This window comes from Eptesicus fuscus, chromosome 1 (assembly GCF_027574615.1).
Source record: "Eptesicus fuscus isolate TK198812 chromosome 1, DD_ASM_mEF_20220401, whole genome shotgun sequence".
Lineage (NCBI taxonomy): Eukaryota > Metazoa > Chordata > Mammalia > Chiroptera > Vespertilionidae > Eptesicus > Eptesicus fuscus.
Window position 1 is genome coordinate 7,229,591 of NC_072473.1, and position 28,000 is coordinate 7,257,590.

General features: G+C 39.4%; 1 protein-coding gene across 2 annotated transcripts; it reads right to left on the minus strand.

Annotated features, from left to right (window-relative positions):
- Window positions 1-1,072: 1,072 nt before the first annotated feature.
- Window positions 1,073-27,692, minus strand: ASB11 (ankyrin repeat and SOCS box containing 11). Of its 2 annotated transcripts, none has more exons than XM_054720424.1 (7): window positions 27,512-27,692; window positions 17,665-17,744; window positions 13,656-13,763; window positions 10,131-10,281; window positions 6,698-6,832; window positions 4,670-4,861; window positions 1,073-1,644 (listed from the first exon to the last, which is right to left on the minus strand). In XM_054720424.1, the coding sequence occupies exons 1-7, from the start codon at window positions 27,690-27,692 to the stop codon at window positions 1,520-1,522; spliced, it is 972 nt and encodes a 323-aa protein (XP_054576399.1). In that variant the 3' UTR covers window positions 1,073-1,519. The 2 variants fall into 2 exon arrangements, with proteins under 2 accessions (XP_054576399.1, XP_054576405.1); XM_054720430.1 differs by lacking the exon at window positions 27,512-27,692 and adding an exon at window positions 26,446-26,563.
- Window positions 27,693-28,000: the final 308 nt, after the last annotated feature.

Below are 28,000 nucleotides of genomic sequence, written 5' to 3' on the forward strand. Positions count from 1 at the left end.
AGCTGCTGCAAACACTCCGGGGAGGACACCAGTGGCACAGAGACCCCGCCATCTTTAAGAACGGAACTGCTAGAGACTAGAATCCTAACCTTACCACCACCCAGTCTGGTCTCGGAAGCAAACCTGGTCACTACAGCCACTCTGGTAGAAGACCTGCCACCCCAGCTGCAGATGCGTGAACCCTGAGACCTCCATCTCCAAAAGTGCACCGCTGAAAGCAAAAACAACTCCGAGACCATGTGGATTCCAGCAACAGAGAGGAATCGACAGGACTACTCCAGCCATGAAGACAGAAGAGAAGCAGTCCAGAGATGGAAGATGCTGACGTGGCCTTCCCATACTAGCAGTTAGCAGCTGTGCATCACTGCAGGTTGCCCAGGACCAAACCAGAGAGAGTCGGACCTGCATTACCACCATTTGTCCACCATCCAGAACTGTAATGTCAGTGCTGACATGTGCACATAAGGAACTGTTGGACATTGAAATTGGGTCTCAAAAGAACTGTTGGCCCAGAAAGAAACTTACTACAGACTGATTCATTTGCCTGTCACCATAACGATTATTGCTTGTCTCATTTTCGGTTCTTATAAGTGTATTTCTAATAGCACATGATCTCACTCATCTAGAGGAAATAATGAACAACATAGACTGATGAACAAGAACCGACCCAGAAACAAGGAGGCATGGATCAGACTGTCGGGCCTCAGAGGGAGGGTAGGGAAGGGTGGGGGTAAAGGGGAGAGATCAATCAAAGGACTTGTGTGCAAGCATATGAGCCTAACCAGCGGTTAAGGACAACAGGGGGATGGGGGCATGTGTGGGGAGGGGTGTGGTATGGGAATGGGGGGATGAGGACAAATATGTGATACCTTAATCAATAAAGAAATTTAAAAAAAGGGTAAAGGGGGTCAATATATGGTGATGGAAGAAGATTTGATTTTTGAGTGGTGAGTACCCAATGTACATTCAGATAATGTATCTTAGAATTATATATTTGAAAACTATATAATTTTATTAACCAAAGTCACCCCAATAAATTTAAAAAGGCAAGAAAATCAAAATTATAGCAGAGATTTATTCATAGAAGGAAAGAAAGGGGAAAAGAGGGAGGAACTAAATCAAGAGGAACACATTTTATAATATTCACATTCATCACAATCTTATTCAACCTGATTTACATGTATCTATATGATATTCAGAATGTTGACCCTTAGATAATTGAAGATAATGAGACTTTAAAAATAGCTTACTATTTTCACTCTACTTTATAGTTTTTTAAAAGTTTCTACAACAAGTGTTAAAAATGAAAGGTGTCTGATTGCCCCTTGGTTAATGAGAACATTAAACTAACCACGAGCTTCCACTCCCTACGTGTTTCTGATTGATCAGGGACTTACTCTAACTGGCTTAAATCATTTGAAGACACTGAGAGGTTAGCTGTTGGGCATCTACACTAAGTACCCTGCGTACAGCAGGCAACTACCTGATTATTTCCAAGACCTTCCATAGAGAGTTGGGACTACTGGTAGAGGAGGAATCTTTGCAGTGGCTCCGGTAGATGTAGCTTGTGGATTCTTTGATGACACGCTCGACCCAAGCACTTTCGGATACACAGGCGACAGAGCTGGGAAAGAGCAGGTGGGCCTAAGGAAGAAATTAACATGGTGTGAACTTCGCGCTAGCATGGCCAGGGTTGAGTGAAGGGGAGACCAGAAGACTGGAAGAGGCTGAAACTTTCTAAAAGATTAAGAGAAGCTGTATCTGCATAGGAATTAGAAAGTGAGGTGCAAACACTCAATACACCCAGGATTCTGTTTTTTCCCTTAGATGGGGTCATGTTTCTTTAAGTTGAACCTCCAATGGTAATTACATTACTGATATTTAAGAACGAGGCCAACTAATATGACAAACCAACAGCCAACATCATACTCAATGGGCAAAAACTAAAACCATTTCCCATAAGAACAGGAACAAGACAGGGATGCCCACTTTCACCACTCCTTTTGGACATAGTATTTGGAAGTGTTAGCCTTAGCAATCAGACAAGAAGAAGAAATGAAAGACATCCAAATTGGAAAAGAAGAAGTAAAATTGTCATTATTCGCAGATGACATGATATTGTACATAGAAAACCCTAAAGACTCCATCAAAAAACTACTAGACTTAATAGATGAATTTGGCAATGTAGCATGATACAAAATTAACACCCAGAAACCTATGGCTTTTTTCTACACCAATAATGAACTCACAGAAAGAGAAACTAAAAAACAAACAAACAAAAAACCCACAATCCCTTTACTATTGCAACAACAACAAAAAAAATAAGATACCTAGGAATAAACTTAACTAAGGAGGTAAAAGACCTGTTCTCAGAAAACCACAGACACTGAAAAAAGAGATAGAGGAAGACATAAACAAATGGAAGAACAGACCGTGTTCATGGATTGGTAGAATCAACAAAATTAAAATGTTAATACTACCCAAAGCAATCTACAGATTCAATGAAATCCCCATTAAAACACCAATGGCATATTTCAAAGATCTAGAACAAACTCCAAAAATTCATCTGGAATAAAAAAAGATCCCTGCCCAGCAAAAGGAACCATCAACAAAACAACAAGAAACCCACTGCATGGGGAAACATATTTGCCAATGTTATTTCCAATAAGGGTTTAATCTCCAAAATTTACAAAGAGTTCATACAACTTAACAAAAGGAAGATAAACAATCCAATGAAAAAATGGGCGAAGGACATATATAGAAAGTTTTCTAAAGGGGACATACAGATGGCCGAGACATATGAAAAAAATGCTCAAAGTCACTAATCATCAGAGAGATGCAAATTAAAACAACAATGAGGTATTACCTCACACCTGTCAGAATGGCTATCATCAACAAATCAACAAACAAGTGCTGGTGATGATGCGGAGAAAAAGGAACCCTCATACACTGCTGGTGGGAATGCAGACTGGTGCAGCCACTGTGGAAAACAGTATGGAGTTTCCTCAAAAAGTTAAAAATGGAACTTCCATTTGACCCAGTAATCCCACTTCTAGGAATATATCCCAAGAAATCAGAAACATCAATCAGAAAGGATATATGCACTCCTATATTCATAGCAGCACAATTTATAATAGCTAAGATTTGGAAACAGCCTAAGTGCCCATCAGCAGATGAGTGGACTAAAAAACTGTGGTACATCTACACAGTGGAATACTATGCTGCTATAAAAAAGGAATTTTTACCATTTTCAACAGCATGGATGGACCTGGAGAGCATTATGCTAAGTGAAATAAGCCAGTCAGAGTGATCAACATAAACTGATGAACAAAAATAGATTCAGAGACAAAGAATCACCGAACAGACCATCCAACCTCACAGGGAAGGCAGGGGGGCAGGGGGGTAAGAGATCAACCAAAGGACTTGTATGCATGTATATTAGAATAACCAATGGACAGGGACACTGGGCCAGTGGGGGCTTGTTCTGGGGGTTGGGAGTGGCCAGGGAGGGGTGGATAGGGAAAAAGGAGACATACATAATACTTTGAACAATAATAATAATAATAAAAAAGAATGAGGCTAACCAGAGGCAAGTTACAAATGAGGCATGTGATCTAAAGGGAATTTGCTTTATTCATGTACCACATGTGCTAATGGATATGAGCTGAAGAGAAAATGCAAATAGAAGCACTGGGCATGCAAGATCCTGAGACAGAACTGCAGAGCAAGGGAAAACAGCCAAGAGGATGTCAGCAGGAAGCCCAGCCTATATGGTCACAGATGCAGTATCAGGAGATATGCGGAGGCCTGGAACTAAGGGTCCTCCTGTATTGTCTGGCTTTAGCTTCCCAGAAGGTGGTGCTGCATGTGTCCTGACTCACACTTGGAGGACCCCCCCCCCCATTTTCACAAGGATCCCAGCTCAATAGAAGATCAGGAGAAAGGACCCAACTCATTAAGACCCCATTATAACCTGAACCTTTGTCTCATGGAGTCTCATGGAGTCATCATGCCTATGACATTAAGCAGCTGTGAGTTCTAAGGGTAAGTAAACTAATGAGAGTCCAAAATATTGTTGAGTAGGATGAATGAACTTTGCACTGGAATACTAGTTATACAGGGGCATTTGTAACATCCCATTACTTTGTAACCTGACTCTATCAATAAATATGTCTTTATCCTGGCCAGAGTGGCTCAGTTGGTTGGAGCATCCTCCAGTGCACTGAAAGGTAGCTGCCTTTATTCCCAGTCAGGGCACATACCTGGGTTGTAGGTTACATCCCGGTCAGGGAACATATAGATAGAAGGCAACAGATCAATGTTTCTCTCTCTCTCTCTCTTCTCTCTCTCTCTCTCTCTTCTCTCTCTCTCTCTCTCTCTCTCTCTCTCTCTCTCTCTCTCTCTCTCTCTCTCTCTCTCTCTCTCTCTTTCTCTTGCTATGGAAAATACAAAACAATATATCAGTTGTATGTAAATGCCCTTTGGTTATAAGTGAATAGATACAGCATATAAAATCCCACCTCAGTGATGCTAGGACTTTCTACCTCCTACATGTCACATCCAATTAAAAAGAGAAGAGGGAAAAGGTAAGAAAGCCTAGAGACAAGATAGAAAGGAGAGAGAGCAGATGCACTTAAGGAAGAGAAATGGACACCCAGCCATTCCTTACCTTCCCAGAGCAGGAGCGCCTGCTCCACTCTGCTTTTCGGGGCCGCCAGATCAAGTGCACTTTTTCCCTGAGCATTTCTGCACTTCAGGTTAGCCCCATAGTCTATCAGCAGGTGGATGACTTCCACACTGGACTGCTTCGCTGCAGCATGGAGAGGGGTGTCCAGCCATTGGCCATGGTCAACACTGGCTCCTTAACAAAGCAGATGGCCACGATTCAACAATAAATGTTAAATGTAGAAACACAATGAGCCTAAAATATAGTAGCTGTATAGATAAAGCCATCTTAAATGCCATGACAGTTTGACAAATATTTGAAAATGTGACATAAGCCTAGAACCTCAGCAATGCCTATTAAGACTATTTCAAAATATTTTGAAGAGCCCAGCCAGTGTGGCTCAGTGGTTGAATGTCAACCTATGAACTAGGAGGTCATGGTTAAATTCTCAGTGCCCAGGTTGTGGCTTGATTCCCAGTAGGGGGTGTGTAGGAGGCAGCCGATCAATGATTCTCTCTCGTCATTGATGTCTCTATCTCTCTCTCCCTCCCTGAAATCAATAAAATGTATTTAAAAATATTTTGATGATAAAAGCGAATAAAAAAATTTTTAGTCATTTAAAATACTTTACTTGCTCTCCCATATGAACTTTATGGCATACAAAATTAAATATTTGAAGCTCCTTTTGCATGTAATTATTTTCTTTTTGGCAGAGAACAAAGCTAAGTTTATCTAATAATTATATTGGTCAGAATTCACAAATAATATTTCTGAACTACCATAGGGAGTAGTATATGATGGCAGATAAAAAGAAAACACAAAAAATCTTAGGGAGAAAAATTCTTATTTAAAGGCTCTTACTACAATTTCCATCTTTGTGTCAATGGCTAAGTTTGGGAAATCTTTAAACAAATAATAGTTTCAAGACATTTTACTTTTCCCTAGACTCTCAGTTTCTGCACATGCCTTTTAGATTTAAAAATATTACTGCCTCAGTCAGGTGACTCAGTTGGTTGGAGCATCATCCAGTACACCAAAAGGTTGGGGGTTTGATCGCCAGTCGGGGCGCAAAGGGAAGGCAACTGATCTATCAATGTTTCTCTCTTTCTCCCTTCCTCTCTCTCTCTCTCTCTCTCTCTCTCTCTCTCTCTCTCTCTCTCTCTCTCTCTCTCTCTCTCTCTCTCCCCCAAATAAATAAACATATTCTCCGGTAAGAATTAAAAAATCATTACTAGCCCAGGATGGTGTGTGGCTCAGTTGGTTAAGCATCATCCCGTGCACAGAAAGGTCACCAGTTTGATTCCTGGTCAGAGCACATGCCCAGGTTGCAGGTTTGATCCCAGATCAGGGTGCATACAGGAGGCAACTGATTGATGTTTCTCTCTCAATCTCAATCTCAATCTCTCTCTCTCTCTCTCTCTCTCTCTCTCTCTCTCTCTCTCTCTTCCTCCCTCCTTCCCTCCCCCTTCTTCTCTCTCTAAAAAAAATCAATAAAAACGTATTTTTTACAAATCACTAAATAAGCAGAATTGATCATAAGTATTCTATGGCAAATGTCTGTTGTTTTTACTATCCAGAATCTTCATGGTAACCACACTTAGATTTCCCCTGGGGAACCATCCTCGTGATTCCTAGTTCATGTGTTACAAATGAAGCCCAGCAACTGCAGTGTAGACTGAAATCTAGGGCTAAGCCAATAAATGTTGTCATGATTGGTTCAGACAAGGGTATGTGACTCAAAAAGAGCCAATGAAATACAATTGTTTTTCCCCCTGGGACTTAAATGGGGAAAAGACTCTTGTTCTCTCTTGAGACCACCAAGGAGACCCATAGCAATTAAACAGAACGATTATCCGAGGAAGCAGAACTAAATAGCACAGATACTCATTCTCTGGAGAAGTTCTGTTTTAAGCATGCAAACATCAAATGCTGCCAGATTTTGTCCAGTCTGACAAGAACTTTGTCTTGGAAGTCCATGGGAAACCAACAAGTTTAATAGGTTCTTTTCATGACAATATTTCTGGAAGTTACCTAATTCTAGAAGTTTCTTCACACAATCTACCCTTTGGTGGGTGCAGGCCACATACAAGGGAGTTCCAAGCTGAGGCACTTCCTGATCAATATTCACGTTATTCGCCAGCAGAATCTCCATGCACTCTCTATGACCTGGTGGAATATAAGATAAACCTAACTCAAGTAAAAAAATATATACATATATTGACTATCCACAGAATTAAAGGATTGTTTATCTGGAATGGGCTTTAGAAATAACAGATTTCTTTAAGCAGAAAAAAATTTTGAAGATCTTAGAAACCTCCAAAACTAAACTATTAGAAAGGGAGCATGCCTATGTTTCCCCCATTTAATTCCTCTTTGCAGCCTTTGAGGTAGGTCCAACTAAACCAAGGAGCAGAGCTGAAATCCTCTGGAATGAAGCCAGCAGTTTACAAATAGAGGCTATAAGACCCAGAGGGATAAATGACTCATCTTATTATTACCCTGAAAAGCCAGGGCTCAAATCCAAGGCCAAGCCCTGATCCCTCTCCATTACAAATCTCTCATTCACTTCTTTACCCATGCATGCAAGGTTGGGTATGATTGCACCATGTAGTAAAAGCTCCTTATTTTTGGTTAACCTGTAAGATACCTATGAGAATTAATTTAAATGTACTTCCAAATTCAATGACTAGCAAGAACTTTGTACAAGTACTCTCCTAAGAGAGTTTTCCCAATGAACTGATAAACATGGTTAATTTGCAGCATATGAATGATTTTTTCAGGAGCAAATGTTTTTTCTCTGTGAAGATTTAAACGTTTCCTTTAAAAAAATTTTTATCATTGCTGGTTAACTGAACCAAGCTTTTCTTTACAGATAACATAAAAATAAGTTTCACCTCAAACCTGCTTGATTTATCACAAATTCTGAGTTATGTATAAATATGCATTAAAAATGTACAGATAAGGATTCTGTGGATTCAAACTATTTACTTGTTCACATAAGTAAATATTATGCCTGGATGATAACATCAATATGTCAAAGTATTGTCCCAGACTGACCAAGCTTGTTCATAGAGGTTTAAAGCTGTTAAGAATCTATAAATAATATCTAATCAGTACCTAAACCTGGCTGGTAAATACAGGATATCTAATAAATATTATTGAATAATTCTATCCTTTTTTTGCAGAAGAAACTGATCCTAGTTGGTATTAAATTTAAGTATTCTCAGGAAGTTTTAAAAAATGAATAAAGTACATAAAAGTAAAATGATTATCACTACTGTAACAATATCTAAAATAGTAAACTTGCTATTTATCCTTCCATTCTGTGGACATTGGTCCCTAACATGCTTTTATGATACAGGAAAAAATATGTAGAGACATAGATACCAAACACAACATATGTAACCATTTAAGCACTGCAGAATTATTTAAGTAATTCAAATCATTCCCAATAGTAATCTATTTTTAAATGTTTAGATGAAATGCAAATAATAGATTAATTTTTACTTCAAATCAATATTTAAAAGTTTTAAAGACTTTTATATCATTTCCAAAATAGACTATTTCCCTACAACTTAAAGAACTTACTTAAAGTTTGTGAAAGGGCCATCATCAGTTATTAATAAATAACTGTTTATTAAATATATATAGGACATCAAAACCATAGATACACTGAGATTTGGGTCTTTTGTTGAATTTCCTGGGGTGACACTGGTTAACAAAATTATACAGGTTTCAGGTGCACAATTCCACAACACATCATCTGTACACTGTATTGTGTGCTAACCACAACAAGTCAAGTCTCTGTCCATCACCATTTACTCCCCCTTATACCCTCCTCAACCTCCCTCTATCCCCTTACCCCCAGCAATCACCACATTGTTATCCGTGTCTATGAGATTTTTCTCTTGGTTTTTTTTTTTTTACTCAATCCCTCCACCTCCCCAACCCAGCCCACCCCTGACAGCTGTCAGCCTGCTCTCTATCTATGAGTCTGTATCCATATTGCTTGGTACTTCAGTTTGTACATTAAATTTCACATGAGTGAAATCATATGGTACTTGTCTTTCTCTGACTATTTCACTTAGCATAATGATCTCCATGTCCATCCATGCTATCTCAAAGGGTAATATTTCCTTCTTTTCTACAGCACAATAGTACTCCATTGTGTAAATATATCGATGTTTTTTAATCCACTCATCTACTGATGGACACTTGGAGGCTTCCAAATCTTGGCTATTGTAAATAACCCTGCAATGGACATTGGGTCTTTTGTATCATTTAAAGTAATCCACTCCAAAAGAATTACCAAGTGACATGTTTAATTAATTGGGGCAAATATTTCACTATTGCCTTTTGAAAGAAAGACTTTCACCCCAAATTATACCAGCAAAGGTCACTGTTCTAAAGTGTTCTAATTTCTCCATTGTATTTTTTTTTTCATTTTACACTAATATCTTTTTCTTTTAAAAAAATGTATCTTTATTATTAAAAGTGTTACAGATGTTCCCCTTCCCCCCTATTGACCCCTCCTCCCCACTCCCACCCACTCCACGTGCCTTTAAGGCATTATTGTCTGTGTTCATAGGCTATGCCAATATGCATATAAAGTCTTTGGTTAATCTCTTTCCTCCCCCACCTTCCCTCTGAGATTCCTCAATCTGTTGCGTGCTTCTATGTATCCATTTTATTTCTGATCTCAATAAAAGAGAATAATTCCACCACTGGGTAACAGAAATGTTGCTCTATAAAGTGTGACATTTGACAAATGACCTTGGCCTTTCAATGGCATCTTCTTGTTCATGTTTAATCTAGGCATAAAACTTTTAAATTCCTTAATTTTATTCTTTCCCCTCATTTCAAAAGTAATGAGGAAACAGGATTCTAGAGTCAACTTTGAGGATTCCAAAGTCATGCTTTTTAATTTTGCAACTATTTTTCAGTAATTAAGGACCTTAAAGTCATTAGCTCATCTAGAGTGTATTGCCTTTTGTGGACAATTATGTTTAATCTTCCATTAGAGAGACTATCAGCCTTAGCTTTCAGACACTTTCATAATTTATTTTATGTTAGTGGTTGATATTTTATGGGCTTGGAGGATGAGCTATTCTTTTCTAGTAAGGACAGAGACATAACCACAGTATGACTCATGGAAGTCACCTCTGCAGTCTTGACTGTACCAGTTGCCACCAAACACCAGCAAAGAGCCTCAAGAAAAGTTTGTCAAGAGACTGTGCTCGGGAAATAGGACATCTGAGACACAAATCCATCCCCAGGTTATAAGAAGAGCTGCTTCATGCCCCGGTGGTATTTCATGAAGATTTGGGCCAATTGAAATTACTGCTGCAGGATTTCTAAGCTATACATAGTATACTGGTAATGATCTAGGTGATCCTTACCAATGATTCATGTAGACTGGATCAAGTCCACCAATGCTTTATGTGTAATGTGATGTCTCATTTACCTCTCTTTACTGCCTCATGGATGGGGGAAGCCAGGTGCACTTCTAGCTGGGCCTTGGCTCCGAACTCCAGCAGCAAGTTGACACATGCAGCACTGCCACTACAGCAAGCACTGAAAAGGGGTGTAGCTCCATGAACCGTCACTGCATTGACCTAATGATGGACAAAGAGAGACCCAGAGGATTTGCTATTTCTTTGTCACCATCTCCAAGTTGCATTCCTATATATCTAGCTGGAGAAACTGCCCATGCTGGTGAATGAGTGAGGGAACTCTACATCATTACAGTATTATGTTATTTAGGCACTTGTAGCCTATCAACTCTCACCTCTATAAATAATATCCCAAATGGGAAAAAATGGGACAAAGCTTTTAAAATGCATTTGTGGGTATTCCAGAGATTCTTAGGAGCCTCCTAATCATTGAGGAGCAGTCCTGTATGGCGGTTAAAAACATGGCCTATGGAACCATTAGCTTGGTTCAAATCACAGCGCTCTCTCTCTCTCTCTCTCTCTCTCTCTCTCTCTATTTGTTCAGAGATCTTTGTTGGAATACTAACTTTATGTGCCTAGGTTTCCTTACATGTAAAATAGGGATCATAAAAGAATGTACCTTTTGAGGTTATTGGGCAGATTGAACTACTCTATGTTAAACACTTGGAACATTGCCTGGTGCCCAGTAAACATTTAATAAACAATAATTATTTCCACTTTTCATTAATATGGAGCTGACTTCCCTCTCAATCATGAACAAACGTGACAGAAACCAAAAGTACTAGAGAAATCAACTAGTTTAAGGTCTCAAAATCTGTGCTTGCAAAAAAATATCCTCAGCAACTCCCCACACTCTGTCTTTCTTGCCACAAATTACCTTCCTGGACTACCATAATACATACAAATAACATATGCCAGCAGTGACTCCTAAAGAGATCATGACCAAGCCAATGGCACAAAGAAAATATCCATTAACATGGTGTTTACAACCATCTCCAGTGCCTACTAGGGATGTGGGAGGCACCTGGGAATGAGCATGGCTGGGAGACATCTTTGAGTATTAGCAATAGATTAGAAAGAATATCAAGGGAACAAGGCACTCTGGTGGGGAAGCTCTGATAAGATTGAAATGCAAGACAATAAGGGCTTGATGTTAAATCATATCGCCTCAACAACTAAGCATATATGCTTGTGATAATCAGGATCCTAAATTTCCTTGTTTCAGAAAAAAAAAGTATTTTTCCACAGAGCCAGGATAACCCCATTAAATTAGAAATGAGATGCTAAGATGGCAGAGACAGGCAAGGACAGGAAAACATGTGTGTTAATTTATACATTCTAGGGATTTCTAACCTATTTACATTTTTCCTAATAAATATTTGATAGAACTGATTTGATTTGTTTTTACTAAGTATTATCCTCTTCCTGAGTCCAGGAAGTTTACTAACTAGATTTCCTATAAGTTTCTCTTTCAGTTCAGGTTAGCAAATATTTATTGAGCATATATTAGGTGTCAATGTTTTTAGACAAGAAAAGAAAATCGCCTCTTGTTGAATAGGTTGAATTCTACAAAAGAAGACAAACACAAAAGTGATCATTTTGATACAACATAAATGCTTTAGATCACTATAGGAACAGGAAAAAGGAGAGCATAGACTTGGGAAATATTTAGGAAGTAAACTAGCAGGATGTTGTGATTAATTAGATGAGGAGATAGAATAAATAGGATGATTCCCAGTTTGGGGCTTGGGAAACAAGGAAGATGTTTCATCTGGTCTCTGAGGCTGAGAATCCAAGAGGAGGAACCAGTCCCAAAAGGAAGAATATGGTAAGCACAGTTGCAGATGCACTGAGTTTGAGGTACCCAGGGGACTCATCATTTTGAGGAATTTTCTACTGATTGACCAACTTTCTCTTATTCCATCTGTCATTCTGATTTAAATGTTAAATAATATTTTTTGTTGTTTCCTCATAATATTGCCAAAGGCCAGGGACCATGTCCTACTCTTTTCTTTGTCCCCCACAGAACCTCCCAGAATTTTACCAGCAAATACTTCTCTGTGGCCCGATGTTGTCTGATATTTCCCACCCACAATCTGCCTGTGACTCCAGTCATTCAACTTGAAAGGAAATGGCCTGCCCCCAACCTTGCCCTAGCCATTACATGAGAGTTGACTAAGAGTACCTTAAGGAAACACTACCTAATGGAAATACACAACCACTATGGCATCAGGAAAATCACTTTGCCCCCAGAAAACTCTGATATTCAGTTCTATATGTAGAAACCCAACTTCCATATAAAATCTAAAGAAATCTTCGTTAAGCGCTTAAAACATTACAGCTCATGAAACAAAGAATGCAAGAACTTAATTTAAAAATAAAATAATCAAGAATACAGTATATGGCAACTAAATGTCATTGAGATTTTCAAAAGGTTTTATTTTATAATTCTATTCTGGTATCTAATTACGTACAGCACCTGAGTCACTCCTTGAAAAAAAAAAAAGAATTGAAAAATAAGATAAAGTCAGGGGTGTATGGTAAATGGGAACATGGGCCCCTTCTCATGCTCCAACTCTCCCACAGGAAACAGAGTGAAGGCCATCAGTAAGCAGACTGTGAGACCTTGGGAACCTAGCCAGCTCCTCAGTCAAGAAAACAACTAGCAGTTTTTATCTCACACAGCTTGCATGAGAAAACATCCCTCCCCCACCCCCGGCATGCCCTATTTTTCTCTGGTTTCTGTACAGGGTGGTGATGAAACAATAGCTCCTTTGCCCCCACCTCCCTACGGCACCCCTGCTTCTGTGCAGCCCATCCGCAGGCCGGATGGAATTTATTGGTTCAACCACTGGTGGCGAGTAAGTCCTAATAAACCCATATCTTTCACAGCCAGTCCTCTGGATTATTTCTTTGGGAATCCAAGAACAATACAGTGAGGTTTTGTGGGACCTTAGCACTGTGCATAACAAGGGGGATCACTTCATAAATTATATAAATGTCTAACCACTACGCGTATACCTGAAACTAATATAAAATAATATTAAATGTCAACTATAATAGAAAAATATTGTTTAACTATATAATTAAAAATAAGATAATGTTAATTTTGTAGTTTTTTCATTGTACTATTTAGTAAAAGCTCATTCAGTTTAATAATTTTGCTCAAAAAGTAGTTGTTGGTTTAGGGTTTGGAATTAAAGGTGGGTTTCTTTGTTGTTCTTTTAAAATATGTTCTTTCTAGTGTTTTACAATAAATTTTCCAAGATCAGTTTTCAAATTACTTTAGTTTATTTTTAAAAGGCAACGTAACAATTTCGAGATTCCTGTGAATTACCTCATCTGAATGTTCACATATGGACATAGAAGCTGAAGAGAGTATCAAGCAGTGGTGTCTTGTTGACCATGCAGAAATATAGATAAAGATGGGGCCAGACCTGCATACCCACAGCAGGTAAGCAGTCTGGTAAGCCATGTCTCAGACAGTAGTGCCTGCACTTGTGTAGACAGACCTGCGAGGTGGGAGCGTTACGCACCTTTGCACCATTTTCCAATAAGGCTTTAGCACAGGCAACGTGCCCTCCAAGGCACGCCTCATGGAGGGAAGAAACCCGGTTAATTGTCACGAGGTTCACATTGACACCCTAAAATTTGGAGAGAAGTGGGTTAATGGTTGCATTAGCAATAGCAATGAAAGCAGTGTTGTTGGACATGTTTTCATTGGCCTATGGGGATCATATAAGAAAGGAGAAGAGGCCATGGCCAAGGAATCTAAATATGGCATTGGGGGCCTTGAATTCATTTATTCACCAAATGCTAATTCAGCATTGTATTTATGGCACAGATCTCTCTCCCCCAAGAGCCTAGTGGGGAAACAGAAATGGGGGGAAAAGCAGCAATATATTGCTATACGGGATGCATGTTCATATTTCAATTGGGAGCACAGGGCATATCCTTGAATCTGGCTTGGAGATTAAAAGAAACCTTCACATATGTGGTAGTATTTAACTAAGACTTGAAGCATAAAAAATTTCAAGCTAGGGAGGCAAAAAGAGAGGGAGAGAGGGAGAGAGGGAGAGAGGGAGAGAGGGAGAGAGGGAGAGAGGGAGAGAGGGAGAGAGAGAGAGGGAGAGGGAGAGAGAGAGAGAGAGAGAGAGAGAGAGAGAGAGAGAGAGAGAGAGAGAGATGTTGACCCTTAACCAATGCAGCAAGTAAGGACCCCAACCCCCATGCAGTCAAAAATCTGTCTATAAGTTGACTCTCTCAAAACTTAACTACTAATAGCCTATGGTTGGCCGGAAGCCTAACTGATAACATAGTTGATTAACACATACTTTGTGTGTTATATGTATTATATCCTGTATTCTTACGATAAAGTAAGCTAGAGAAAAGAAAATGTTATTAAGGAAATGATAAGGAAGAGAAAATACAGTACTGTAATCGGATTGGGAACAGAAAGATGACCCCCTGCTTAAGAGTAGAAAGTAAAGTTGATGGTGCTTCCAGGACTCATATGCCACAACTCCACTGAGTCCGGAAATCTGCAGTATCAGGGTTGGGGGCCTATCCCATCTCCTCACTCAGCTCCCAGCAACTCTGCCCAGTCCTAGCACACAAACCCTTCCATACTGCCATGCTCACCTTATTTGTCTTGGAGTCCAGGTGACAGAGGACAGGATCAGCCAGCTGCTGTCCAACTCTGACTTCATGCCCTGATTTTAACTTGGCCCTTACCATCCCCCCTCCTCAGGATTACCACTTTCTATATGTGAAAAGAATTAGGTCCCTGGCTGATACTTCCCAGCTGAGTTGTTTTTGATCCTCTGCCTTGTAATTGACCTGCTGAAAGCTTCCCAACCCTGGTGCATGACCCTGAACCCAAAACCCCAAGTGAAGTACTCACCACCTCTTGACAGACCTCCATGGTGCTGCCTGTCCCTTTCCAATATTGCCTATCCTTTCATGTTAGGGGTTTTCTATGCCTCCTTAGTTCTGCCCATTTTCATGTCCTGAATATAATATCATTACTCCACAGCTGTGCTATAGATTTCAAGTTGAGTATCGAATACAATTTTAAAAGTCCCTTTTCCTTTTCCCATATTATATGTTTTCAAGAAAAGAAAAATAGGCTAGTCCACAAGGTGGCAGCTATGTGCTAGATAAAAACAAACAAACTGATCAGTGCAAACTCAAAATCCCTGAAATTGTAGAAATGTAATGCTGAGCAGGCCTGAAAGAATATTGAGAGTGAATCACCTTCACTGTGCATGAGAAATTGGAGAAGCAGAAAGTTGAAATTATTAGCGAGACTTGAGGCTCCCCAGCTGGCAGTGACAGTGGCGTGAATATGAGGAGCTCCTGATTCTTAGTTGAATGTCTTACAGTCACCACACTATCTTAATGTAAAATAAAATTGAGTAATACATTTTGGCTAGTGAATAAAAGCAAGGAAGTGATGTGTACTGAGGAAAAATTGAATTCTCTATGAAGAATGCTCCCTAACATGTTTAAGCACACTGTAGAAACCAACATGCTTATGAAGTATAGTTAAAAATAAAGACATGCTCAATGCAACATGGGATGCTGGATTGGCTCCTGGAAGAGAAAATATACACTAATGGGAAAAACTGGTGTTAATCCAAATAGTCTGTAGTTTAGCTGATGGCATTGGATCGATGTTGATTTCTTATTTTTGACTACAGTACCACGGCTATGTAAGATGTTAACACTAGGGAAAGTTGGGGGAAGGGTATTTGGGAACTCGCTGTACTATCTTTGCAATGCTTCTTAAAAATCATTCCAGCGCTAGCCAGTTTGGCTCAGCAGTTAGAGTGTGGGCCCTTGGACTGAAGGGTCTTGGGTTTGATTCCAGTCAAGAGCACATACCTGGGTTGCAGGCTTGATTCCCTGCCCCAGTCAGGGCATGTGCAGGAGACAATCAATTTATGTGCCTCTCTCACATCAATGTTTCTCTCTCTGTCTCTGTCTCTACCCCTCCCTTCCATTCTCTCTCTAAAAAAAAAAAATCAATGGAAAAAATATCCTCAGGTGAGGATTAACAAAAATAAATAAATAAATAATTCCAAAAATAAGTTTATTAACAATACTAATAAAAGTATTAAAGTGGGAGCCTGAGAGAAAAAAAGGTAGATGTAAAACTTTTTTACTGTAGACCTTTCTTATAGCATTTTAATTTTTGTACTATGTGAATATATTACATATTAAAAATAATCAAATCAAATAAAATGTAAAGTGCTTAAAAATAAATAAGCAAGGGATAAAATAAAGTATAAAGCCTATTTGATAATTACTGGCAGTTTGCTTTTTGCCTCTACTTTCTTAAGAACTGACACAACTCATAAAGGAAAGAAAAAAAAGGCACACGCGTACACACACACACACACACACACACACACACACACACACAAATACAGAGCAGTGTGCCCAGCAGTTTAAATTCAAAATGGTAAGGAAGCCAGATTTGGTGTTAGCTAGAATGTGGAAAAAAGATTAAATGACTGGCCTCCTCTGTACACACACAGATGCTAAAACTAACAAAGCAAATGGAGCGTACACACTTTCACTTATTTCGCAAATATTTACAAGGCCACTATTCATTGTTCAAGGGATACAGTCATAAATAAAGTAGCCTTAATAACTAAGACTTTAATAATTCTTCCCAAAGGAGAAGATGTACACGATTGTCCATCTATTTTAATGTTTGCTCTTGAAATAGTGGTGTATTGCTGGGGTGGGCAGCCTCTAAGATGGCTCCCAGTGATCCCTGATTCTAGTACTGGCTCACTTGCATTATCCCTTGAGTGTGGGCTGGATTTACTGATTCACATCCAATGAAGAGAATATGGAAGAAGTAATGAGACTTCACATTGGACCTCCTTCTTAGACACTCTCGTGCTCTCTCCGAGGGATGCCAGCTGCCACCTCATCATGCAGGCATCCCATGGAGAGGCCCACGTGGCAAGGAATTGAAGCTGACCAGCAACCACATAAGGTTGGAAACAGATCCTTCCCTGGTTGAGCTATGAGATAACTGCAGCCCTGGCTGAAACTTCACAGCCTGCAAAAGGCTCAGAGCCAGAACCACCCAGCTAAGCTGCTCCTTGGCCAACAGAAACTGTGAGAATCTAAGTGTCTGTTGTTTCCAGCTCCTATGTTTTGAGGTAATTTGGTACACAGCAGTAGCTGACTAATGCAACTTCAGGGCTGCTGCTACTAAGGCACATGGGAGAATTTAAGGTGAGTTAGTGCAACATAAATTTGAGGGCATCCCCATCAGCTTCTCAGGGAAACTTCCTATGAGATAAGAAGGCCCAGAAGGGGAAGGATGGAACTGGGCAGAAAATGAGCCATTTTCCCAAGAATAGAGAGGCAGGAGGAACAAATGGTGAGCTGTAAGAGGATACATACCCCTAAAATGGCTGTGCTGGTACCCAGCAAGCAAGTCCTCTGCTACAGGCAAAGCTGATAAAGAAGGATGCTTGCTTATAGCATAAGCACAAAGGATCTAGTCTTCAGTTTACTTACCTGTGCAATTAACGTTTTAAGGGCCAGTAAGCGCCCCTGGGCTGCAGCTTCATGAAGTGGGGATCGATCAGCCCAGCAGTCTGAAACACAAATCAAACTCAGTGTCAAGGTCTGGAGTCTTCCTGCAGCTCATTCATGCTGCCCACCCACTGTGAAAGGAGGTTTGGAGGAAGAGGAGGACAGCTTGCACCAAGCAGCAGGCTCTCTTGTCAGTCACTTTCTTGACAAGCCACTGAGTGTATAGTCCATTCGTTTGTTGGTGGGTGCGGGGGAAGAGCACAAACTCTCTCTGGCTTTTGCGGGGGCGGGGGGGAAGTTTTAATAATCAATAGATGTAGTCTAGTGTTTGAATCAATAGTTTTAAATAAAGCAAATTGAAAGGCCAAGCTGGACAATGAGCTTCCCCAGTTTCATCTTTCCCCTGCCTCTCACCCGTACCTCTACTCTAAAGACTCAACAGCTTATCATGTACCATGAAGGAGATTCTAGTGGGTCAGGGGAAATGGTCTTGTTCTAAATTCCTTAGGTAATTGTCTCTGTTTCATTTTGGTAGCTTATCTATCATCATAATGCAGACTGTCCTTTTCAGATGACATAAGTTTTTTTCCCTAAACAGCTTTGTTGGGGGCAGTTGACGGTAATGGCTAAGCATGGGGCCAGTGGAGCCACACTGCCTGGGTTAAAGTTCTACCTTGACCACTTTCTCTGCCAAAATGGGCAAGTTACTAACATTATTTGAGCCTCAATTTCCTGATCTATAAAATGAGGGTATAGTAGTCTAGTATTTAGCAAGTGCTCTAGTCTCTCAGTAGGCCAATAATATATACCCATGATGGTAGATGCTCAAAACAATTTACTAATAAGTACATATGGTAAATGGTGCTCTAGGGAACAGCTTGAGAACTGCCTTAGAAACATATTTCTCTTGTTATTGTTAGTCAGCAAACAAGACTAACCAGCTTACGTGGGCATTTAAGATGTAACCCTCTATTAAACATGCCGAAGGGCAATCGATCATCTGTTTCAGAAGAAAACCTATTCTGGTTTGCAAAATTTGGGCATTCTTCAAATTATAATTGTGCTCTTCAAACACTGAATAGCAGATAATGAAAATTTGGATTTAACAAAAAGGGTCCATCTTATCAACCTTTCCTAGGTGATCCTGATGGTGTATGGGGGGGGGGGGGGGCAATGAGGGGATAAGAACACATATGTAATACCTTAATCAATAAAGAAAAAAATTTAAAAAAAGAAAAAAATTCTGGTTTCCCCATACCTGCAACCTTGGCAAAAACAATCCCACCAAAGATGGAATGAATGTGAATTTGAGGCCTCAGAGACAAAGTAAACTTTTTCAATTGATGAGAATCGGGGCTATAAACAGTTCAGTAAGCTCTCTTCTTAGCTTGAAACTCAGTTTTTATCTTCTTTAACCCTTTAGGGTATAAATAGGGGGAAAGCTAGAATGAACTCTACAGGGTTGGATTGAAATTGTAGTAATTGGTATGAAAATGTGACTGTGTGTGTGTGTGTGTGTGTGTGTGTGTGTGTGTGTGTGTGTGTGTATTATATGTATGTGTTTAATAGATGTATGTTATAGGGCTCCTTGGAGAAATGGCTGATTCCAGGGCTGGACCAGGAAAATTGTAAGATGGGCCTCAAATACCTTCCCAGAAAGTATGGAAGTGCTCAATTAATAATGGGATATGTCAAAAAGACACAGAAGCTGGCTTGAAGAGGCTTCCACTAGCCAAATATGGAACGATATGAACATCAAAATAATTAGTGATACTAAGAGATTAAATAATAATTTAATTCCTATTAATAAAATAGGAATCTATAAGTCCTCATTATTAATTTATTATATCAATTATTATATAATTTATTATATAAATATATTATATAAATTGCAAGAAAGTTCTTTCTTAGAGTAAAATTCCAACTCAGAAATGTAGAATAATAGAATCTTCCCCAAATTATCTCCCCATAAAATAATTACCAGTTATAAAAGGAACAGAGGTAATTTTACAGTAAAACAAAATTGTGGAAAGCACTTTACCTAGGGCCATGGTCGGCAAACTGTGGCTCGCGAGCCACATGCGGCTCTTTGGCCCCTTGAGTGTGGCTCTTCCACAAAATACCACAGCCTGGGCGAGTCTATTTTGAAGAAGTGGCGTTAGAAGAAGTTTAAGTTTTAAAAATTTGGCTCTCAAAAGAAATTTCAATCGTTGTACTGTTGATATTTGGCTCTGTTGACTAATGAGTTTGCCGACCACTGACCTAGGGGATTGAAGTTAACATCAGAAATGATGGAAACAAATTGGCCGTGTGCCATCTGATGGAACACAATGAGCAACATCATGTACCATGGCAGGAATGCAATGGAAAGAACACATCATGGCTCTGTGATATTCCTGCTCAAAACGCATAACCCAAATCTAATAGGAACACTGTGAACCAACTCAAACTGAGGGACATTCTACAAAATAACTGGCCTGTAACCAGTCCAAAGAGGGACTGACAGACTGTTCCAAACTGAAGGAGGCTAATGAGACACAACATCAAAAGGAAACATGAGTGTGTACCTGGATTAGAGCTTTTTATTATCAGGGACATTAGGACAGTTGGCAAAACATCAGTGGTGTCTCCGGGTGAAGTGGGAATTCTTTGTGCCACTCGTAACTTTTCTGTCATTTTGAAATTAGTTTCAAAACAAAAAGTGTGTGTGTGTGTGTGTATGTTACATATAAATAAAATCACTAGTGTTTCCATACTCTAGATATGTGTAATGCTTTTATAAAAAACGAAAACAAAACAAAACAAAAAATAGCCCACCAGGTGTGGCTCAGTGGTTGAGCATCGACCCAGGAAATCGGGGTTCGATTCCCAGTCAGGGCACATGCCCAAGTTGTGGGCTTGATCCCCAGTAGGGGGCACGCATGAGGCAGCTGGTCGATGTTCTCTCTCTCTCTCTAACAATCAATAAAAAATCATATTTAAAATCTACTTTGAAAAAAAAAGATACAATTGTTTGCATCTCCACTTGTTCCTGAGTTAATTAAAAGTTCATGAGTGGCCCTGGCTTGTGTGCTCAGTGGTTAGAGCATCGGCCTGAACTGAAGGGTCCTGGGTTTGATTCCTGGTCAAGGGAATGACCTGGGTTGGTTTGATCCCCACCCTGGTCGGGGTACATGTGCGAGTCAACCAATTGATGTGTCTCTCTCACATTGATGTTTCTCTCCCTCCTTCCCTTCCACTAAAAAATTATCTCTAAAAATTAATGGGGGAAAAAATCAGGTGAGGATTAACAACAACATAAAAAAGTTAGTGAGTGGAGTATTTTTAAATCTCTTGGACATTTACTTATAATTTGCATAAACTGAGAATGAGATAATGTATGCATCCTCAATTGGTTTTCTTCTAATACATCTCCATAACATCAATATGAAGCATATATCATATATGTTACACGTTTCCCTCTAGCCTAACTGCTCTTGGAAATGGATACTGACACTGGGGTTTCGAGGACACTCTTCACCCCTGGACGGTAACACAGCACCCTGACCAATGAAAGAAGCAAACCCACAGCCGTTTGTTATTCCTTTGTTCTGACAATAGCCAGTCAACCAAAGTCACCTAAAGGTATTTGATTCAAAAATAAAAATAAGATTTAAGTGGTAACTCACTATTAGTAACTTAGGATATCAACATGAAATGGCTTTATTATTTGTAAAACTTGCCTCCAAATGGGCTGTGGTGTCGTCCCCATTCCCCGGGAAGCAGGAACCATTGCCACATCTGCATCTTATTTCTAGTGACTTTGTTACTCATTAGTCCCATAAGACCCACTCTGTGCACACAACCTAGAGAGTTCTCACAAACCTAACGTTGAGTGAAGGAAGCCAGGCACAAAAGAGCGTGTGCAATGTGATTCCTTTCTATAAAGTACACAACAGGGCCAAACTCATCTTGGGTGTCAGGAGGCGGGGCAGGGCTGACTGGAAGAGGGCCTGGTGCGGACCATGCTGATAATGTGCAAATTCTTGCTCTCAGGAGGTGGTATAGCTGATTGTGTCTGCTTTGTGAAAATTTGTCCAACTATTCGCTTAGGATTTGTGCACTTGTCTGTATTTACATCAGACTTCAATGCAGAGATTTAAAAATGACCAGTTTGAAAAAAATAATAAAATAAAATAAATAAAAAATGACCAGTTTTTAAACGACCAGCTGCATGCTGCTCCTCTGCCAACTTCCAGGCAGGGTACGGCCCTCTCTGCAGCCCCCGCAGCTAGAGGTAGAAAATCAACATGTGCTCAAGTATGTCCGCACTTTGTTCTTCTAGGTGCCAGCTCATCTGGTGCCTTAGGAGTGGGGAGAACTGAGGGACAGAGAAGATGTCTTCCCAATTAACAAAGAACAGGCTGGTCCTTCTCACTGGGCCTCAACAATCCCAGGCTCCTTTCCTGTGTACTGGCATTTGACCACCTCTCCTAGAGTCCACCGTCAATGCGGCATCCTCTGATGCCTCTTGCTCCCACTCCATGCTTCTGAGGTTGTGGCAAGCCTGTGGGGCCATCACCCACGCCACCAAGAAAGAAAGAATAGCAGGTTGCCTTGGGTTTCTCTCTCACCCACCACTGCTTTCCGAATCTATTCCCCTCATTGGATAGGACGGGGTAGTTCAGTGAGTTATCTAAGCAAACTTCTAATTTGAGAGTAAAATACCAGGCTCTCTCCTGGAGCTCACATCCCTTGGCTTTCAAGAGAGGAGGGAAGAGCCTGTGTCATGAACTGAAACACCTGCAAATGCACAACTCCCTTGCCCCCCATGAAGAGATTCCACTTCTAGTCAGTGGGAGAAATAGGACTAAAATCCAGTTTGAGATTTCAGAACACACCCTATTCTGGTTTTAAGAACCACTGGTTTTTAAATTCTGCCTGTCCTCATGATAGATTGACTTGTCTGGAGTGCTTTGCTAATACCCACCTTCTCTCTATAGATAATGTGAATTAAACCAATCATATCACCTTAAATGTAGAAATAATTTTTGTTTCCAAACTAGAAACAAAACCACTCTCAAGAAAGTCACCTTTCCAATCTCATTGTTCTCTAGCACTTGCTCATAAAACCCTTTTCCAGAAAACTCTGCCAAGGTGGGCTCTCTTGCTTTCTACTCTTATTCCCAACAGTCAGTCTCTCACTCTTATCATTCCTGTTTTGCAAATTGGAGCTAATTGTGAGAAATTCAGGATAAAAGTTATTTGGCAGCTAGGGAGTTTTTCCATTCCTTTCAGGAAAAATGCAACCAAGCTCTCCAAATAAATGAATGCTTAAGTAGGAATCAGTCACTCTCTTCTGAGATAGTCTATTTTTACTTATTTGGCAGAATGCCTGCATCACAGGGCTGCAAGCATGTTATGAGGATAGTTTACTCTACAGACATGTTTACTTGTTCCTGACGAGGCGTACGGAAAATGTTCAAGTACTTTTTCACTCCCCTCTTTGACTTTTTCTCAGAATATGACTTATATCTCTACTTCCAAGACTCTGAATAACAATTTCATGACAACTTTCAAAACCATAGATTTCAATAACAAAATTGGTTCAGATGGAAAACAGTTGCCTGAGTTTCAAGTGTTCAAGATAAAAATACATTATTATTTTTGAAAGTTTTTGCGAAAATTCCAACAAGTACCTGAGATTACTGGGTGTGTGTGTGTGTGTGTGTGTGTGTGTGTGTGTGTGTGTGTGTTAGGTTAATACTCACTCAAGGATATCTTTCCATTGATTTCTAGAGAGAGTGGAAAGGAGAGGGAGAGATAGAGAAACATCGATATGAAAGAGACACTTCGATTGGTTTCCTCCTGCATGTGCCCCGAATGGAGCCTGGAATAGAGCCTGCAACCAAGGTACATGCCCTTGACCAGAATCAAAACCGGGACCTTTCAGTCTGCAGGCCGCTCTATCCACTGAGCCAAACCAGCTAGGGCTGGTTTGTTATTTTTTAAAAAACATAGCCATCTGGTTATAATATCTAGTTCACATGAAACAATCTCTATACCCGTTAGTCAAGTCCCAAAATCATATGAAGTAATATCTTCTCCTGCATTTATCAAAGGAAAGAAAATCCTAAAGGAATTTCAGTTTTGAACCAAAATATAGGCAAGGGCCTAGTGGAATTAATGATATTTTAAGCAACACAAAGGTAATTATAAAAAAGCCATATAATAAATTTCCTGAGATACCTAAGATATCCTATATAATAAAGATGTAATATGCAAATGGTCATTACACTGTGAAGCGTAATGACCGACTGTGTAATGACCGGATCACGGATCAGCAGGAGGGTGGGGCAGCGAGCTACAAGCAGCTGGCGGAGAGCTACAGGATGGGGCAGGGCAGCAAGCTATGAGGGGGAGCGGGGGTAGGGAGGGGGGTAACTACAGGAGGGCAGGACAACAGGTGGAGAGCTACTGGAGGGTGGCAGTGAGCTACTGGTGAGCTACTGGTGCACAGATTCATGCGCAGGGCTACTAGTTATAATATAATTGAGTTAAAATGCACTCTGTTCAGAATACTCAGCTCTGGTCAGGAGGTGAACCACAGTCAATGAACACCTTTTTGTAGTGTGTTAGGAAGAAGTTTCCTTTGAACCTATTAGGAACAGGCGAGCTGAGTTAGGTAACAGGTGGGGAGGCAGAGTCCCTACTGAGGACTGGTTGTCCCAACTTGGGAAAGCCAGCAGGCACCTGTGATATGTAATCACTCAGATGATGGTTGAGCCAAGGCTGAGGAAACAAGAATAGAAAGCTAGATAGAAGATAAGGTAAGAATGTACCAAATGCAGGAAAATACTTTCCAAATGGGAAAAATGAGAAAAAGGAGTCAGATTGATGAGTCTGGCAGAGGCGTGGCCATCAAATCAAGGTCAGTCCTTTTAATTTAGAACAAGGACAACTAATTTTAAGATTAACACTTAGAATAGAATCAAACTTTTAGCTCAAAACAGCCCTTTTTAAAAAATACAATAATTGTATAATATCTTATCTACCATTATAAAATCCCCCAAATTCTAAAAACCATGTTTCACCAAGATTGACTCAAACTCCTTTGGCAGCAAAACATGGCCAAGACTCAGGTTAAGCAACTTATATTTAACTTTGTATTTTCACGTGGTATGAATATTTATATGTTCACTATAGAAATATCAAATGTTTGACTATGGGAGGCAGCTCTAGGCCCAGCTGGGAATGCTATGTAATGTACACTATACACCCTATGTAATCTTTCTAGTATCCCCCAAACTCCTGAATCCTATCTGGTCCAAGGGTTATGAAAACACATTATCAACCTGTATCTATACTTTATTTTTATCATCTTTGATGACCAAGTTGCTGGACATAAATACAGCTTCAGTTCTGGCCAAATTAGCAAAGGTTGAAAAATCATACGCCACATCTCTCTGGAGGAAGACAATACCTGAGGAAAATCTATGGGGTGAAGGTGGGATCCGGTGACCTGTCCGGTGCTCTAAATATGTCAAGGGCCAATGACAGTGTTTCAAAATACATATATGACAAACTACACAAAGCAGCCTGAAAAAAGCAAAATAAAATAAGCAACCATAGCTTAACTCAATCCTGACGAGTTATCTACAAATGTAATAGCTTAAACCATAAAGACATATTGAATGATGTATTCCAGAATAAGAAATAAAAAAAACTTTCCCCAAAAGATTTTACAAAGGAAAAGAAGATATTTAATGAGAGATGATGCAAGGTGCTGTTTCCGAAAGAAAGAATGCCAGCACCTACGACAGGTTCAACTGTGTCCTGGCTGAGTTTTTTCCTGCCCTCCCTTGTTTTTGACAGCAAAGATGATAATGTACAGAACATAATATGCTATTGAAATAAAAAAAAAGTAACCTTCCTCAGACTTTGCTAATTTAATTAGCTAACTTACTAATTAAATGTTACATATTTTCCCAACGAACATTAGACTAATGAACAGAAAAGGCAACTTCAGGTTCGAGTTGAACGCTTGCACAAAATTTTGTTCTTGATTTTCAAGTATCAAGCATCTGACTGCTAACAATGTCAACAGAAAACACACTGTTAGAATATTGCAAAAACCACTGTTTCTCGCATGTTACTACCTGTATTATTATAGAAAGCCTTCTTTTACTAAATCTGGGTGTACTCTCTACTATGTGCATAAGTGCGCGCGCGCATATATATATATGTGCATAAGTGCGTGCGTGTGTGATTATATATATATATAAAGGAAATTAAACTGAGAAATAAACAAACATGCACTCTCCTCTCTGCTGCCTCTGGTTAATGGTAACTGAAAAATACAGTTTTTAAACACTATGCTACTTACAAATTAAATGAATATAATCCTAGGACCTTGAACAAATATTATTTAGCTAAAAAAATAAATGAGCTCAATTAAAGAGGTTTACATTGTGGCCCCAGACTTAAACCATGCTTACATAGATTCTGACTATTATAAAACCCTTCTAAGAGTGTACTTGATTAAGGGTCACAACGACAAAAATAATGCACACGAGCAACAGAAAACATTTTAACGCTCTTACCAACAATGACTTTGTTGGACTTTAACTAATTTACACCATGAGGAGGATGTATCCATGAGAACATCAAAACTGTGTTACTGAAACGTTTAAACAGTCCCCGCCCAAATTTACAAATAAAATTAGAAAATAGCTTTTTCAGGTCATACTAAGCTTGAAACTAAAGGGAGTTTAAGCAACATACCTCCCTGAAATGTGTGGCAAATGTAATCCCCAAAAGAAACCTCTTTCCACACTCCGGGCCTTCTAACACTTCCTGAAACTTCAACATTCTTCTCCTTTTCCCCAGTTAATTGAAGCATTCTGATGCTTTGTCTTTGGAGGTCTTATTTCCTTGGATAAGACTGCTGTTATCTAATGTCTTCAAAGTCATCTAGTGTATTCTAATCACAAAGCGTCGGTCTATTTTGAAAGAGAACCCTAGATGCAAATAGAAATGGATACTAGATAAAGACTGATGTAATCCTGGAACCCTATGAACACTAAAAACACATAGGGAAATTCCAAACTGTTTATGAATAAATACTCCATTGAGCGAGGATCCTGGCAGTGATGAGGATATCTGATTCATTTACTTTTGTAGCGTCTCACTACAATTAAGGTGGATCATTTCTTTGTAGGACACTAAGTTCTACAAAGCAGGTGACTTCAAAATGTTTTACCTAAATGTAGGCATTTCATATAATAACCTTTGTTTGCAGTGCTTTGCATGGTACTGAGTAAAATGGGTTTAGTAAAATGTTTTTCCTTATAGTGACAAGTGGCTAATCAATTCGGATTGCAAATGACAGCACCAAAATAAACACAGCTTGCCACATTTGCTGCTTTAAATCAAATTTCTTGGTCATTCTATTTCCTGAGAAAACTCAGGTTAAAATGCATTGTTAAAATTTGATTAAAAATATTAAACACAATAATCTTTAGGTTAGTAGAAATAAGGTTTCTCAAAATACTTCTAGAAAGCCACTACTTTACTTCTTAAGTAGTAACTCTTAATTGAAGAACTAACTTGCAGAAACTAAAGCTGAAAATCCTTCACCGCTGGTGTAGTCAACACCATTTGCAACTTTAAATAATATATACTAATATATATATTTTTAAATGACCCACTCAAAGCCAAAGTATAAATAAAATCTGCCTTCTAGAAATATTATATATATAAGTTATCCGGGAGGTTTTTAAACAATGTGTACTGCAACTCAAGACTGTATTCTCATGCATCAGCTTTTTAACAAACGCTGTCTTTTTACCTGGTATTCCACCATAGATTTCTTCAGCTATCCTAGCTGCTTCTTTTCTATTTCCTTTGACGACATAGAAATGGGTTAGGAGAGCCAAAAAAACTTTAATTAAAAGCTTGAAGAAAAGAAAAGTAGCAAACATGGTAATAAAAATGTTTTTAAAGCCATAGAAAAGAGAACCATCTTCCATTTTGGCTTATACTCTGCACAGGTTCTCGGGACTGCAAAATTTCACTGAGTTGTAATTGGTATCATATGACATCTATTTTAAACCTTCTGGCCCTCAGCGTCCTGTCACGGAGAACTCAGTTTGTAGGTTCTAAGCTAACTGTGATTTGGCGACTTCATGTTCTGACATTCACAGCAAGGTTAAACAAACTAAAAAAAAGCTTCCTTCCAACCAGAAACAGCTGTTAATTCTAGACGTGCATTCCTCAGTGCTAACAGGATTCACACCCAAACCATTTTTATTCCTAAATCCCAATCTTTGCTATATTA

Coding starts and splice junctions, on each gene's coding strand:
- ASB11 (XM_054720424.1), bottom strand. CDS start 27,692: ATGGAAGATGGTTCTCTTTTCTATGGCTTTAAAAACATTTTTATTACC. Junction 10,282..13,655: donor TATTGGAAAATGGTGCAAAG/GTGCGTAACGCT, acceptor GTCCATCATTAG/GTCAATGCAGTGACGGTTCA. Junction 1,645..4,669: donor GGCGCTCCTGCTCTGGGAAG/GTAAGGAATGGC, acceptor TTTCTTCCTTAG/GCCCACCTGCTCTTTCCCAG.